The 17,193-nt window shown below is 52.1% G+C and overlaps 1 protein-coding gene across 1 annotated transcript in view; it reads left to right on the forward strand.

The window, feature by feature from the left end:
- Positions 1–17,193, forward strand: part of LOC144767623 (E3 ubiquitin-protein ligase TRIM11-like) — a 178,074-nt gene that overhangs the window by 11,201 nt on the left and 149,680 nt on the right. The window contains exon 2 of the mRNA XM_078651028.1: positions 6,485–6,580. Within this exon, the coding sequence (XP_078507154.1) occupies positions 6,485–6,580 (96 nt within the window). The remainder of the gene's footprint in view (positions 1–6,484; positions 6,581–17,193) is intronic.

Raw genomic sequence — 17,193 nt, forward strand, 5'->3', positions numbered from 1 at the left:
CTTTAGAGGCCATGAGGCTCCAACGTGTATTAGGGGGCATTTTGTAACTTAAAGCCCACGTGGCTCCCACACCCATGGGGGCATTTCTTGATGGTTCAGAGCCCCGTGGCTCCAACGTGATTTGGGGCATATTTGTTTTAGAGCCCACGTGGCTCCCATGCACACAGGGGCATTTCTTGTAGGTAGAGCCCAGGAGGCTCCAACGTTGTTTTGGGGGCACTCTTGTTCTCTTTAGGAGCCCCAGAGGAGAGCCCAGAGGCCCGCTGGTGCCAGGCTCAGTTTCCACAGCTGCCCAGCACTTAGTGGGCAGCTGCAACATTTCGGTGGCATTTGTAGCTGGTAGCCCTGACATTGTTGGACAAAGGGGTTCTTGGATCTTTTTTAATGAGGCCGGGTCACCCCCTTGCTCCCTCGCCCGCTGATCCTGATTGCCAGCCTCCTTGCCAGCCTCCTGCCTGCCTGCCGCCACCGTCGCCCCCCCAGCACCCCCGAGCGGCCCAGCCACAGCTGAGCCGCCCGCTCGCCACTCTTCCCGCCGCTGGCCCCCTGCGGCCCCGCCCACCACAGGCCCATTGGCCCTGACGCTCGCCCAGCCCAGCAGACCCACCCTCCCGTCCCCCTTCTTATGACGCCCCCAGAGCGACCGCGCAGCGGACGCGCGCAGCGGGAGCACCGATTGAGCGCCGAAGGTGCGCCAAAGGTAAGCCCGTCTGCGCCCGTCCGCGCCTGGACCGTGCCCAGTGCCAGGACCCCTGGCCCCCACCGCCGGAAGCCGACCCGACGAACCTACGACTCCACCGAACTCAACGCACTCAACACCGGCCGAACCCCGGGCTGCTACCGAGCCACACCGAGACGCACCCACGGACCCTTCAGCTGCCACTCCTGCAAGTTCACCTGCAACCGGACCCACGCTACACCAGCACCCACCAAGCCGAACTCCAGCAGCACCCACCTGAAGTGCATCCTGCTCAACACCCGCTCCGTCCACAGACACGCCATCGAGCTCTGGAACCTGCTCGACACCACAGACCCAGACGTCGCCTTCCTCACGGAAACCTGGATGAACGCCTCCTCAGCGCCCGACATCGCCATCGCCATCGCCATCGCCATCCCGGACGGCTACAAGATCATCCGGAGGGACCGCGTCAACCAGACAGGAGGAGGCATCGCCATCATCCACAGGAACACCATCCGCAACACGACCAACACCGACGACAACCTCGCACCCGCCGAACACCTGCACTTCCAGATCCACGTCAACCCCAAGACCACCCTCAGAGGCACCCTCATCTACAGATCCCCGGGACCACGCACACAATTCAGCGAGGACATCGCCGACTTCGTCAGCCCGCTCGCCCTCCCCTCCGCTGACTACATCCTCCTCGGGGACCTCAACTTCCACCTGGAGAACAACAACGACCGCAACACCACCACCCTGCTGGACAACCTCGCCAACCTCGGACTCAAGCAACTGGTGACCACCCCCACCCACTACGCCGGACACACACTCGACCCGATCTTCTCTTCCAGCAAGGACATCGCCTTCAGCCACGCCACGGGACTCCAATGGACGGACCACAGCTGCGTCCACTTCAGCTACAGAAGGACCACGCTCCACCATCACCAGCAACAGGCTCCCCGCAGAAGCTGGAACAAGATCACGGCAGACCAGCTCACTACTTCCCTGAGCAAGAACCCTCCCACCAGCACAACGAACCCCAGCCAAGCAGCCACCACCCTCACGAAATGGATCAGCGACTGCGCAGACGACCTCGCCCCGCCGAAGACCCCGCCGAGCAGACCCGGCAGCAAGAAAGCCCCATGGTTTAATGACGAACTCAAGAGCTCCAAGAAGAACTGCAGAGCACTCGAGAAAACCTGGCGCAGAGACCCAACACCGGACAACATGACCGCCCTCAAGCTCGCCACCCGAAAACACCACCAGCTGATCCACGCCACCAAGAAAACCGCATTCCAGGAACGACTGGACAACAACGCACACAACAGCAAGGAACTCTTCAACATCGTGAAAGAGCTCTCCAACCCCAACGCCGGAAACAACGACATCACCCCTTCGCAAGACCTCTGCAACTCCCTCGCCTCCTACTTCCACAACAAGATCGCGGACATACACAACAGCTTCAGCACTCAACCAACGCACGCCACGACCGAACCACCGCCCCCCACCCCCACCCTCCGCGCCTGGACCCCGATCAGCACCGAAGACACCATCCGCACGATTAACTCCATCCACTCCGGATCTCCGACAGACCCCTGCCCTCACCACGTCTTCAACAAGGCCGACGTGGTCATCGCACCCCACCTGCGGGACATCATCAACACCTCCTTCGACATCGCCACCTTCCCGGAGAGCTGTAAGCACGCCGAACTCAGCGCTCTACTCAAGAAACCATCAGCAGACCCTACCGACCTCAAGAACTACCGCCCCATTTCGCTGCTCCCGTTTCCGGCAAAAGTCATCGAGAAGACCGTCAACAAGCAACTGGCCGCCTTCCTCGAGACGAACGGATCCCTCGACATCTCGCAGTCTGGCTTCCGGGACAACCACAGCACCGAGACCGCCCTGATCGCAGCTACCGATGACATCCGAGCCCTGCTCGACAACGGAGAAACAGCGGCCCTCATCCTCCTGGACCTCTCCGCGGCCTTCGACACTGTCTGCCACCGTACCCTAGTACAGCGCCTCAGCAACGTCAGAATCCAGGAAAAGGCACTGGAGTGGATCACCTCCTTCCTCGCCGGAAGGACACAGAGAGTCCGCCTCCCCCGTTCAGATCGGAGGCCACCAAAGTCATCTGCGGCGTTCCTCAAGGCTCCTCGCTCAGCCCAACACTCTTCAACGTCTACATGAGCCCCCTCGCAGCCATCGCACGCCAGCACAACCTGAACATCATCTCCTACGCCGACGCCACCCAGCTGATCCTCTCCCTCACCAACGACCCCGCCACCGCCAGAGCCAACCTGCACGAAGGGATGACAGACGTAGCCAAATGGATGTCGAACAGCCGCCTGAAACTGAACTCGGACAAGACGGAAGTCCTCATCCTGGGATCCTCACCCTCCGCCTGGGACGACTCCTGGTGGCCCCCCGCCCTGGGCAGCGCACCCAAACCAACTGACCACGCACGCAACCTGGGCTTCATCCTGGACTCCTCCCTCTCCATGACCAGACAAGTCAACGCCGTCTCCTCTTCGTGCTTCAACATCCTTCGCATGCTACGTAAGATCTTCCGGTGGATCCCCACCGAGACCAGGAAGACGGTCACCCAGGCCCTCGTCACCAGCCGTCTGGACTACGGCAACTCCCTCTATGCCGGAACCACCGCCAAACTCCAGAAGAGACTCCAGCGGATCCAGAACACCTCAGCACGACTCATCCTGGACATCCCCCGCCGCAGCCACATCTCCGGACACCTGAGAGACCTGCACTGGCTCCCGGTCAACAAGAGAATCACCTTCCGGCTCCTCACCCACGCACACAAAGCCCTACACAACCAAGGACCAGGATACCTCAACAGCCGCCTCAACTTCTACGCTCCCAAACGCCAGCTTCGATCGACCAGCCACGCCCTCGCCGCCGTCCCCCGCATCCGAAGAGCCACCACAGGAGGAAGGTCCTTCTCCTACCTGGCCGCCAAGACTTGGAACTCCCTTCCGACCCACCTCCGCCTGACCCAGGACCACCTCGCCTTCAGGAAGCAGCTCAAGACCTGGCTGTTCGAGCAGTAGCGGACCCCGTCCCCCCAGCGCCTTGAGACCCTCCGGGTGAGTAGTGTGCTATACAAATGCTCTGATTGATTGATTGATTGATATGTGACGAGCGTGGGGTCACACTCCTGGCACTGTGAGCCCCTCGAGGAGCTGTCTGAGAGCACAAGGTGTGTATGTGACAAGTGTGGGGTCACACTCCTGGCACTGTGAGCCCTTCGAGGAGCTGCCGAAGAGCACAAGGTGTGTATGTGACAAGCATGGGGTCACACTCCTGGCACTGTGAGCCCTTCGAGGAGCTGTCTGAGAGCACAAGGTGTGTATGTGACAAGTGTGGGGTCACACTCCTGGCACTGTGAGCCCCTCGGGAAGCTGTCTGAGAGCACAAAGTGTGTATGTGACAAGCGTGGGGTCACACTCCTGGTACTGTGAGCCCCTCGAGGAGCTGTCTGAGAGCACAAGGTGTGTATGTGACAAGTGTGGGGTCACACTCCTGGCACTGTGAGCCCCTCGGGAAGCTGTCTGAGAGCACAAAGTGTGTATGTGACAAGCGTGGGGTCACACTCCTGGTACTGTGAGCCCCTCGAGGAGCTGTCTGAGAGCACAAGGTGTGTATGTGACAAGTGTGGGGTCACACTCCGGGCACTGTGAGCCCCTCGAGGAGCTGTCTGAGAGCACAAAGTGTGTATGTGACAAGCGTGGGGTCACACTCCGGGCACTGTGAGCCCCTCGAGGAGCTGTCTGAGAGCACAAGGTGTGTATGTGACAAGTGTGGGGTCACACTCCTGGCACTGTGAGCCCCTCGAGGAGCTGTCTGGGAGCACAAGGTGTGTATGTGACAAGCGTGGGGTCACACTCCTGGCACTGTGAGCCCCTCGAGGAGCTGTCTGGGAGCACAAGGTGTGTATGTGACAAGTGTGGGGTCACACTCCTGGCACTGTGAGCCCCTCGAGGAGCTGTCTGGGAGCACAAGGTGTGTATGTGACAAGTGTGGGGTCACACTCCGGGCACTGTGAGCCCCTCGAGGAGCTGTCTGAGAGCACAAGGTGTGTATGTGACAAGTGTGGGGTCACACTCCTGGCACTGTGAGCCCTTCGAGGAGCTGTCTGAGAGCACAAAGTGTGTATGTGACGAGCGTGGGGTCACACTCCTGGCTCTGTGAGCCCCTCGAGAAGCTGCCGAAGAGCACAAGGTGTGTATGTGACAAGCATGGGGTCACACTCCGGGCACTGTGAGCCCCTCGAGGAGCTGTCTGAGAGCACAAGGTGTGTATGTGACAAGCGTGGGGTCACACTCCTGGCACTGTGAGCCCTTCGAGGAGCTGCCGAAGAGCACAAGGTGTGTATGTGACAAGCGTGGGGTCACACTCCTGGCACTGTGAGCCCCTCGAGGAGCTGTCTGAGAGCACAAGGTGTGTATGTGACAAGTGTGGGGTCACACTCCTGGCACTGTGAGCCCATCGAGAAGCTGCCGAAGAGCACAAGGTGTGTATGTGACAAGCGTGGGGTCACACTCCTGGCACTGTGGGCCCCTTGAGGAGCTGTCTGAGAGCACAAGGTGTGTATGTGACAAGTGTGGGGTCACACTCCTGGCTCTGTGAGCCCCTCGAGGAGCTGCCGAAGAGCACAAGGTGTGTATGTGACAAGCATGGGGTCACACTCCTGGCACTGTGAGCCCCTCAAGAAGCTGCCGAAGAGCACAAGGTGTGTATGTGACAAGTGTGGGGTCACACTCCTGGCACTGTGAGCCCCTCTAGGAGCTGTCTGAGAGCACAAGGTGTGTATGTGACAAGTGTGGGGTCACACTCCTGGCACTGTGAGCCCCTCTAGGAGCTGTCTGAGAGCACAAGGTGTGTATGTGACACATGTGAGGTCACACTCCTGGCACTGTGAGCCCCTCTAGGAGCTGTCTGAGAGCACAAGGTGTGTATGTGACAAGCATGGAGTCATACTCCTGGCTCTGTGAGCCCCTCGAGAAGCTGCCGAAGAGCACAAGGTGTGTATGTGACAAGCGTGGGGTCACACTCCGGGCACTGTGAGCCCCTCGAGGAGCTGTCTGAGAGCACAAGGTGTGTATGTGACAAGTGTGGGGTCACACTCCTGGCACTGTGAGCCCCTCTAGGAGCTGTCTGAGAGCACAAGGTGTGTATGTGACACATGTGAGGTCACACTCCTGGCACTGTGAGCCCCTCTAGGAGCTGTCTGAGAGCACAAGGTGTGTATGTGACAAGCATGGAGTCATACTCCTGGCTCTGTGAGCCCCTCGAGAAGCTGCCGAAGAGCACAAGGTGTGTATGTGACAAGCGTGGGGTCACACTCCTGGCACTGTGAGCCCCTCGAGGAGCTGTCTGGGAGCACAAGGTGTGTATGTGACAAGTGTGGGGTCACACTCCTGGCACTGTGAGCCCTTCGAGGAGCTGTCTGAGAGCACAAGGTGTGTTTTGAGGCAGGTTTCTTTCAGGGAATGGTTTTCAAGTTAACCGTTTGTCTTCTGTGGTGCAGTAGGTGAATGACTTGCTCGGCCGAAGAGTTTCATGGGGCTGTGGTGAATGTGGCATGTTGATGTTAATGTTATAGGCACATGGGCCTTCATGGTTCTGGGGCGGACTCTGACAGGTACTGTGTAATATCCTGAGAGGTGTCAGGGTGTGCCTAATTGGAAATTGGAACAATCAGGTTTTTGCTGATTAATTAATCATTGATGAATGTTCATTGGATCATTATTTTGTAACATTGTATGTGTTTAGTTTTAGGTTCCTCTTAAGAACATCCTGCCAAGCCTGAAAGGTGCCCTGGCAACGCTTCAAAACTGGAAAAGCGAGAAGGAAGCCATATCTGCTGAGTGGGAGGTGAGAGGATTCCGAGCGGTTATGTAGAAATCAACATTGTTAACAGCGGGGCTTGATGATTCTTTAAAGGCATGTGATCAAAATCTGCCCCCAATTATTTTCTACCATGTGCAGCCACTTCTCATCAGGACACACCGGAGCCATGTCAGCATTCAACACCGGGGCATGACCTTCGCCCCTACCGGAGCTCGATGTGTGCCCCGACATCACTACATCACAGTCCATTTCAACACATTGAGGTTGATTTAGCACATACATCTTCATTGTGCTTTACAGTTTTAAAACAGGACTATTATTTAGGGCGACCGTTGTCAGGGTCACTGGTGGGGCAGGTGCCAGATAGCTTAAATAGTGCAAAGTCTTTAGTAATAATGTACCTTCAGTTCCAGTAGCCTCTTTTCACCACGCGTAAGTTCCTTTCCTTTTAAATCGTCGCCAATGTAGAAATCAATGAAGTCTGGTAGACAGTTCTTGTAGTTGTAGTATATTCCTTAAGTTACAGCTTAGTAAATTCCAATGTAAGTCTTAATATAAGTTCCTAATATAAGCCCCATCAGGAGCGGCCTCCTGGCTACTCAGCCCATCTTCTCTAACAGCTCTCTCTTCAAGTACAAACATCCCATAACATTCCAAATGACATCACATAGCTAGAGCTTCAGGCAGAGAACCAGGGCCAGGGAGATGCATTACATGAGAAGCAGATTACTACAGGTTACTGTTAAATAACTGCAGCGCCTTGCCTTTAGGGCGGGTCTGCAAAATGCAATTATTAAAAAAAAACAGCTCAGATCGTGACTGTGGAAACCATCTTTGATACCAAATGTCTTTCTTTTCAGGCCCTTGCAAAGTTGACATAAAATCACCAGACAAATGCACGTACCTTTCCACGGCTCAGTCAAGCTGCTTTTGTAACACAAGGCTTGTTCAAGAACTACACTCAGACAGTACATGATGCGAGCTTAGCCACAAGAGCTTGGGCACACAGTATGAGAAATAGCACAGTCTACGTGCACGTCACTAGACCAGATGTTGCAAAGTCACCTCTGTAGAAATTACCGTTACTGGTACATTGCATTAGCTTAGACAGCCCCAAAATGTCACAAACAAAGATCACGTGGGTAGCAACAAGGCACAGCACCTCAGACCAGGCAGGTATCATGCAGTGTTAGCCTCTTCTGATTGGCCTAGTGTTCTATACTTGTGTAACTTGCGGAGGCTATTGATGGGCAGGAGCCGCCCCCTTTGCTTAATTTCTTAAGAAGTGTCATAATCCTGTACTTTACTGAACATATTTGCATGAATAGTGACTATTTTCCTCTTGTGGTTTTCACCAATAAATAGCTTTGGAAGACTCCTCCTTGTTGGATACTCGGAGGCTATGTTGACTGTCTCCATGCTGCACGTATTTGCATTACCTTGTCTTCTATAATACATTTTATCGATCATATGTGCTGATTGCTATTATTTTAATTTGACTTCCACATAACAAGCATTGGCAAAGAGGCGAGCACAGCACACACTTGTATACCAAAATGGAGAAGTTTTTAGACTAGGGTCTTATGCAGGAGTCCAAGCTAGTCCCCTTCTGAAGCCTTTACTCAAAACAAGGCCCTACAGGTACCAGGATACAAACACCTTCACGCTGCTAAGTGAGAGCTCCGGGTTACTGGTCTACTAAAGACGCCATAGCATGTCATACGTTGAAGTTAGCATGACTTTCATGACACCAACCCCCTTCTGTGCTGCTCACAAGCCATACATTAGTCTTCTAGGCCCTGCATAGTCATCCTATTAATAAATGCTTCTGCTTCAGCTCATGGCATAAGTTTATTCCTTCAACGCTAGAACAACAGCAAAGGGACAGGGAAGCCTTTTTAGGATTCTGACACAGAATCCCAACTCAGAAAGCAAGGAAAAAAGAGTAGCAAGATGTATAAGGCCAAACTGCACCATTCCCCATCGCCACTAAACTGGTCAACACTACGCCAGAGCATCTTTGACAGCACGCGGGGCCCGGCCTGCTAAATACTAGTCCAAAGCACTGGCAGCAACTTGGGACCAGTACTAAATTTTATGAAACAGCCTATGTACTAATAGGTCACATAACCTACACTACTGCCATAATATTCATGATTTAGGCCACAAATTGCTACTTACTGTGATTGGTGGCCCTCACATGGATGTTGGCCTGAGAGCTCAGCAGACCACCATGTCTGTAACGGCCTTCAATAAAGTATACTTTTTTCCTGCTGCATTCAAAAAAGAAAGGGCTTGATTCACTAAAGTAACATTTTGTGTAAGTTCACTATTTTTTTGCTATTCACAAACTTGAGTTTATAAAAAAGTTCACAACTGTGGAGACTGCTTTCAGGGCAGAGAACTCCACACAATACATTATATATTTTTTTTTGCAATCCCTCCGTCGTACCACGGGAGCGTCAGCTTAGCTAACGCAATAGGTGGTCTACCATCCCACAGCAAAGCACGCTGCAGACCCTCTACTTCTCGAAAATAGCTAGCCGGTACCACATCTAGAGTATTTTGGAGGGCATAAAGAAAACGCGGGAGAGACATCATTTTAAAGAGGGCCGCCTGTCCTAGCATTGAGAGCGGAAGTTTCTTCCAGCCCGCAACATCACTTTTCAGCCGAGCCAATGGAGGGAGAAGGTTTTTCTCATACCGAACTGTGGGATCCATGGAGATATAAACCCCAAGATACTTAAACCCTTCCTTTGCAATTTGAATGGGACAATTCCGAGGCAGAATGGGGACGTCACCACATAAAACGTACAGATAGGATTTCGCCCAATTTATTATCAATCCAGAATTTCTACCATAGGAGGCCAAAACATCATCGAGCACAATAAGGGACTTCCTAGGAGAGGACAGATAGAGTAATATGTTGTCCGCATATAAAGAAATCCGATCTTCAAACTACGGAGACCAACGAATACCCTTGATCGAAGGCTTCCAACAAAGCCAGGCCGCGAGAGGTTCGAGGGCCAACGAAAACAAAAGGGGGAAAGCGGGCAGCCCTGCCGAGTGCCCCGCCTAAGACAAAATGGCGCCGAGACACGACCGTTAACAACAATCTGCACGAGAGGCTCAGTATATAATAGACGCACCCAGCTAATGAACTCCGGACCAAAACCAAATTTCGACAGAACAGCCCACAGATATGGCCATTCCATTGTGTCAAAAGCCATCGTCGCGTCAAGCGACGCTATTATTGCCGGCTCTCACAAGGTATCCGCCCTCGCGAGAACCCCATGTAACCGCCTCAGGTTCAAAGCCGTGTTTCTATGCGGAATGAATCCCGACTGGTCGGGATGTACAAGCTCATTAATGACTTTGATCAATCTATTGGATAATATTTTAGCGAATATCTTGGGTTCTGAATTCAACAATGAAATAGGCCTATATGAAGCGCATCTGTTTCTAGGCTTCCCCTCCTTATGTATCACCACTATCGATGCCAGTCTCTGGTCTTGGGGGAGTATACCACAATCTCGGGATTCCAAGAACATATCTCTCAAATAGGGGGCAATCTTTTCTGGTCGAAGTTTGTACAACTCAATAGGAAGACCATTGGGACCCATCGCTTTGCCCGAATTTAGGGAGCGCACCGCCAAGGTACCTCATCTGCGGTAAGTTTACCATCCATGAGTTCACGATCTTCCTTAGTCAGGCAAGGAAGCTTAATATGCCTCAATAGTAGACACGAATATTCCTCTGGTCTCTCTGAGACGGAAGTGTAAATAGTACGAAAATAATCAGCGAAACAGTCCAGTATCCCCTGTGGGTCAGTTATACAAGTACCACCATTCGCCTCAACCTCTGGAACCACCCGATCAGCTCTATATTTCTTATCCAACCAGGCAATCAATTTACCAGCCTTGTCCCCAACGTCATAGAGACGCCCCTGTTGTTCTCGACTCAGGGCTCTAGCACTGTCCGTAACCAGTGTCCTGTACTCAAGCTGCTTAAGTTGTAAGACATGCAATCTAGCGCGGGTCACCTCCTGTTCCAGGTCCATTTCTATGTTCGCTATTTCGGCCTCAACTCTCACTACTTCCTCCTCTTTCTGCTTTTTGACTCCTGTGATCAGGGATAAAGCCTGACCCCTGAGCACTGTCTTAAAAGCCTCCCACAACGAGATCGACGAGGAAACGGAACCCTCATTTTCCTGGAAATAATACTCCAATGCTTTCAACAAATCATTGCGAATTTTAGGATTATGAAGGTACCAGGGATTCATGGGGGCTACTCTACCACCCGAACCAGGAGTCAGTTCAAATCTAAGCCAGAGCGGCGAGTGATGCGAAATATCTCTGGCCAGATGCTTTACTTCAGCAATATACGATGCCTGGGCTGCAGGCACCAGAACATAGTCTATCCGAGAGAGACTACCATGAGCGCCAGAGTGGAAGGTATACTGCCGCTGACTAGAATGAAATAATCTCCAGCTATCAGCCAGACCCAATGCCTCAATAAAATCTGGCAGCCATCTATGGGCCCTCCTCACGTCTCGTGACGGATACCTGTCTTGAGTGCCAGAGACTACAGCGTTGAAGTCACCACCCAAGATCAATGATCCACTAGGGAGGTCCAACACAATCTTCCCCAAATCAATAAAAGTCGTAGTCTGCAGACCCGAAGGGACATAAATTGAAACCAAGGAGAGAGTGTGTCCCTCCCAACGTCCTGAAGCAGCATCATATCGTCCCCTCTCGTCTGTAACAACAGATTCCACTACTAATGGGAGAGAATTCTTGAGAAGGATCCCGACTCCTCGGGACCCGGAAGTGAAACCAGCATGAGCTACCAGCCGATAGCCTTTCCAATTCATCGCCTTACATACATTCCCTACCAAGTGAGTTTCCTGAAGTAGGACCACATCGGGGGAATGACTTTTGAGGAATTGTAAAACCACACTGCGTTTGATTTTATCCCCCAACCCATTCACATTCCAGCTCAATATCCTCTACCCCCTACCCCCATCATGAAACAGAAAGAAGACCCAACCCTCCTCCGGGTCCCGCACTATATAGAAGCAATCTTTAAATACAGTGTCTTGCAGAAACATGAACTAAACACAACAAATGAACATTTCACCCCCACCACCCCCCAAACATCCCGTTACACTAACCCCCTCCCTGCACCCCTGCTTACGACTATAGAGCCTCCCCAACTTGCAGTGTGCCTGTCGCCCCCACATCTAGACTAAACTACAAAAAGTAAGTCTGAGGAGGAAAGAGACCCACCGACAGCCCATTGACCCCCCCCATATGTACTGCATTAAGCCTTTGATCCAGAACCTTACAATATTACAACAATAGACCGTTCTCTAGTTTTCCCCAGCTACCAGGACAATAGTACTCATTCTTGCTCCTGCGAACCCCCTTCTTCTTCTCCACTCTGTCTCTGGGGCTCTCGCGGGGCAGATAAAGTGTCCAACCAGTCGGCAGCGATCTCCAGCTTATCAAAGAAATAAACTCTCTCTTCATGTTCGATACTCAGCTTAGCCGGGTAGAGCATGCCGTATTTAAGTCCCACATCACAAAGCCTTCTTTTCACCCCCATAAAACTCAGTCTCTGCTTCTGGACTGCCTGCGTAAAGTCCGGAAAGAAACTGATGGACGAGTTTTCAAACTTCCAGGGGCTCCCCGATCTAGAAGCCTGGAAGATTATGTCTCTGTCTCTGAAATTAAATATTCTTGCTATCAAGGGTCGGGGCGGGGCACCGACACGCGGTCTACCTCCAGGAATTCTGTGTGCCCGCTCGACAGTAAAGAACTTGTCCAGGCCTTTAGGTCCAAGGTGATTGATTACCAGACCCTCAACAAAGAGGTCAGCCGCTTGCCCTTCCGCTTTTTCCGGCACCCCGATGATACGTACGTTATTCCTCCGGGCCCGCCCTTCGAAATCCTCCAGTCGACGAACAACGAGTTCATTAGAGGCCCTCAGGTTCCGAACTTCAGACTGTAATTCTCTGACGTCATCCGTAAGACTAGCCATTTTAATGTCCAAAGACTTCACTTTCTCACTAGTTTTCGAGAGGTCAGTTCGAATCAAGTTAACCTCAATGGACACAGTGTCCATTTTATGAGCAAGGGTCTCCATCTTCTGCCCAAGAGAGGACTTGATCCCATCAATGGCGGCCATCGCGTCTTGCAATGTCGGCTCAACTTCCAGGGCAGAGGCGTCTTTTACTCCTTCTTGTGACCTTCCCGGTCCACTAGGCGATCCCTTAATTTGCACGTATTGGTCCATGTTGTTTGATTGGAGAAGTGTGGCTCAATGGTTAGAGCGGCAGACCCTGATGAAGAGGTCTGGCCCGGGACCAGGGTCCAATTCCCGTCTCGGCAAGTCTTGGGCTCAATTTCCTCGGACCGGATAATTCTCGCCTCGGTGCCTATTCTAATCATGGGTCCCACTCTGCAACTCTGGGCAATAGCTTGCTTAATCTCCACAATGGCCCCAAAAGCGCTGGGATGCCTGGCTGCACCTGGGGGGTGCCCAGGAGTGGACATTTCCCAGGGAAGCCAGGAAGGGTTCCTAAGCGGTATACGGACAGCGCCGGGACACCTCCGGTGGAGGTAGCTGTGCTTTACAAATTCCGATATTTACATTTATATTTACATTGGGTGTACCTTCCCCCTCTAGTGGCCTTCGATTTCTGTTTGTCCCTCTCGGGCTTGGTCGCCATTTTGGGACAATCCTTATTCGCCATCCTATTCGGGGAGGTGGCACTCGGGACTCGCCGTTGAAGGACCGTATCGAGTCTCCTTGTCTTCTGAACCTTTAGGATAGTTGGTCAGCCATCCGTGGTACCACAGCGCCCATCAAGCCACAGAGAGACCCAATCGCGGAAGCCACATCTGCACGATACGCGGCCAAAACCCTAGTTTTCAAGTCCTTAGGCCTCCAAACTAGTAAAATGCCCTCACTGCATGGCACACTGACACCAACTGGGGCGTCCTATCACAGAAGGGCACCCAGGCCGCAAACTCTCCGATCCTCTAACTCTGGTTTCCGGGGTCCATTCGGGATGCGATTTTCAGTATTCGACACACCTTCGGTTCCACTGCTAGAAGCACTCCACAGTAGACAGGATTAGTGGCAGGATATATTCGGGGGCTACGGGGTCTCGGGAGCCCTGTGCTCACGCGGCCATCCTGGATGCGCGCGACGCTCCTTTCCCTACTATCTTTTTATGTGTGGAGCTCTCTGCTCCAACTGCGGAGTCCCTGCAGTTGTAAACCTACTAATAACTAGTGGTGGGCGAAGTTGTCGGAGTACTACTACGCGGAATTCCAAGAAGTTAAACAAAAGCTCAGTGAATTCCGATTCCGCAACTTCGCTCCGTTGGACTCCCAATTAATAAAACAGAAACTTCATATACTTTTGGTTAAATAACAAGTATCTCTGACTTTACATGCTATAATGCATGTAGTAATTTCACAAAAGTGAAAATGAAAATTTAGCATGCAGTGAGAGAGGTGATGATTTTGGGATCCTCCCTAACCTAGGGGGAGTACCAAGCAGATGCCTTGAAAAAAAGAGCACATCTTGCATAACAATCCCAGCTAAAGGCCCTGCAAAGCATTGTGGGAAGAGATTAGCAGTGGGCAGTGAATATTATAGTATCCAATATCAAAATAATTCTACAAAGAGCTGCAGTTCAACTAGTTGTTACTAGGTATCACTCACGAGTCAAATGCGAAAGCATTGAAATTATTCCATCAAGCTGCAGTTCCACTAGTCGTTACTAGGTGCCCCTCACGAATCAAATGCAAAAGCATTGAAACCCTTTCATGAAGCTGCAGTTCCACTAGTCGTTACTAGGTGTCCCTCATGAGTCAAATGCAAAAGCATTTGACTTGAGGGGCACCTAGCAACGACTAGTTGAACTGCAGCTTGATGTAATAATTTCAATGCTAAGGAAACTTCAGGTACTGCAAAACGCAGCCTTCAGAGTTATCTCCCGTACCCATAAGTAGGTATCAGTTAGGAAAACTATCAAACAACTACACTGGCTGCCGGTGAAGATACAATTCAAAGCTCTGTTCATTGTGTACATAACACTGCACAAACAAGGACCACAAGAATTAAACCAGAAATTCAGATGGTACACACCTAGTAGATCACTTAAAACTTCTAACTCCAGAACTTTGGTGGTACCTACATTCAAAAGAATTAATTGGGGTAGCAGACGTTTCTACATGGGTGTGAGAAGTTGGCCTGATAGGTGATGTTTCCAATTCTGGAACCACCTGTTATCAGACCAAACAATCCCTTATGGTGTCTGGTTGTAAGCCAACCTTATTAGACAAGCTATCCTAGGGGTAGCATGGACTAAGCAGCCTAAAGGCTTAACTTAAGAGGTCGTGTTAAGCGAGCTGTTTTACCACATACAATCCTGTAATATCAAATGAAAGGACACCACACAAGTATATATTATAAAAATATATGTATTTATTACTAAAAACAATCCCCAGTATTCTTTATGAATAAAGGGGCACAAGCGTTAAATCAAAAGCACAGTTTAAACATACAAAGTTGCACAATTATGGATGAGGGCGGGTGGCCACTCAAACCATATACTAAACAAGTGGTATAAGAGATACCAATCGAACAGTGGTTAGGCCTAGGGCCTAGGGAATCGCTGGGAGCAGTCGGGACAAGCAATGCTGAAGTCGGGAGAGGCCCACGGGATTCGGGTGCAGTGCGGAAAGCGCACGCATGCACCAATGTTAACCAATGGTGCGTAAAAGTTGTAAAGTTAAAGTTTAAGGACACTTCCGTTGAACCTAGAGGAACAAAACTTAAGACACAGACCCTAGAGATGTGTACCAGTGTGGGAACACCGGCGGAGCAAAGTTACCTTACCCACAGGAAGCGGGTGCACAGGGTCGAAGTTGAGTCGGGTTTCGTCACGCAGGCTCTTGGTGCTTGAAGCTGAAAGGGCTGCAGGCGGGGTGAAAGAAGTGTCCGGTGGAGTCCAAGGGTGGACTCAAGTCGAAAAGTACCTGAAAGCAGAGGGGACAGAGTCTGGGTCACTCAGCAGTGACCAGGGTGGAACCAGGACGGAACCAGGCAACGTCGGGCGCAATCAGGTGGTCGTCGAGGAGCTTCTCTCCGCTGTCACGTGGGCTCTGGGGCATCTGCGACGTCCAGGAGCGGGTCACGATCTGTCCCACGAGGGCTCTCACCGTCGGCGCAGTCGGCTTCAAGTTTGGAGCAAACAACACTTGGCAAGAGCAATCCATGCGGAACCGGGAGATTGCTTCTCACTCGAACCAGGAGGGTCAGAGTGGGGGCTCCTTTTCAGGGGAGCTGGTGCAGATCTGGAGCAACCAGATTCGCAGGTCGAATTTCAATGTTCGTCGGCACAGGGGCCACTAGCCGGCTGGCAAGTGACCGGGCCAACGCGTTGAGCCAAATGGAGCAGAAGGGCCCCACGCAACACTCGTCGAGTGTGGAGGGCTGAACTTCGGTGCAAGAGTGGCTCAGGGTTGGGGCTTCTCAAACCCCGGTGTACAGCTTCGAGGGTCACTCGTGGGCTGCACGGTCAGCGTCTCGTGGTCTTTTCAAGATGGCGTGCCCCACGCTTCCGGTCGCCTCCACGGGTCTCAGCTCTGCAGGGACTGTGGATCGGGCTGTTGGAAGGCAGGCAAGCTTGATCTCGTCGATCTCTGTCGCTCGAGTTCCGGCGGGAACTGCGACAAAGCAGACGTCGATGGCTGGATGGTGCCTGTTTGCACAGGGTGGTCACTCCTTGACCACAAGGGAGATTCTTCGGGCTTCCGCGTTGAGTAGGATGTCGAAGGGTCCAGAGTTTCGTTTCTTACGTTTCATCAGGATAATCTGAAGTGCATTGGCACTGCTCCCAGTCTTATACTAATTTTGGGGGCTGGATTACCTGCTAGGTCCCCTCCTATGGGTGGGACCCAGGAAGTGGGTGGATACACCCCCTTCCTTTGATCCAGGCCGCCCTGGCACGAGGGCTGGAGTGCCCCAGAACCGGTTTGGCCGGATTATGCAAGGGGCAGCCTTGTGCGCCCCAAGCAGTGTCTGGTTTCTTTCAAACCTCCCTGCTACAATCCACTATCTCCTGTCTGGAGGGTGGTAACACTCCCCTGCGACAGGAAACCCTTTGTCCAGGCCCCATTTGGCTGAGTTTCGGTCAGCTGCAGGGGGTCAGACTCCTGTCTGTGGCAGAGGCATCCATTTTGTGGATCTAAGGTCCTTTTAGAAATTAACAGCATTTAAGTAAAGTAACATGTCTTACCCCTCTAGAGGGGTGGAATGCTATCCCCGTCGCCAGAACTGGCGAGGGGATAGTATTCCAAATCGTATGACACCTTACACGACATGTTTTGATAAAGCCAAACCCAAGTTGCTATATAACCGCGAGGATTATAAGGCACTTAAGAGTATATGGTATGGCATTATCCTGAAACAGCTTAGGGAGTGGTTCCCGACAGCTGCAGACAGGCTCAGCGCATGCTAGAGCTCCATCTCACATTAAACCACGCACTCTGCCTCCAGGATTGATGAGGCCTTCCATAGGAGTGGCTCACAGGTTTATATGTGTCCAGATATAGGTT

The sequence above is a fragment of the Lissotriton helveticus genome, chromosome 1_1 (assembly GCF_964261635.1).
Source record: "Lissotriton helveticus chromosome 1_1, aLisHel1.1, whole genome shotgun sequence".
In the NCBI taxonomy this organism is placed as follows: Eukaryota; Metazoa; Chordata; class Amphibia; order Caudata; family Salamandridae; genus Lissotriton; species Lissotriton helveticus.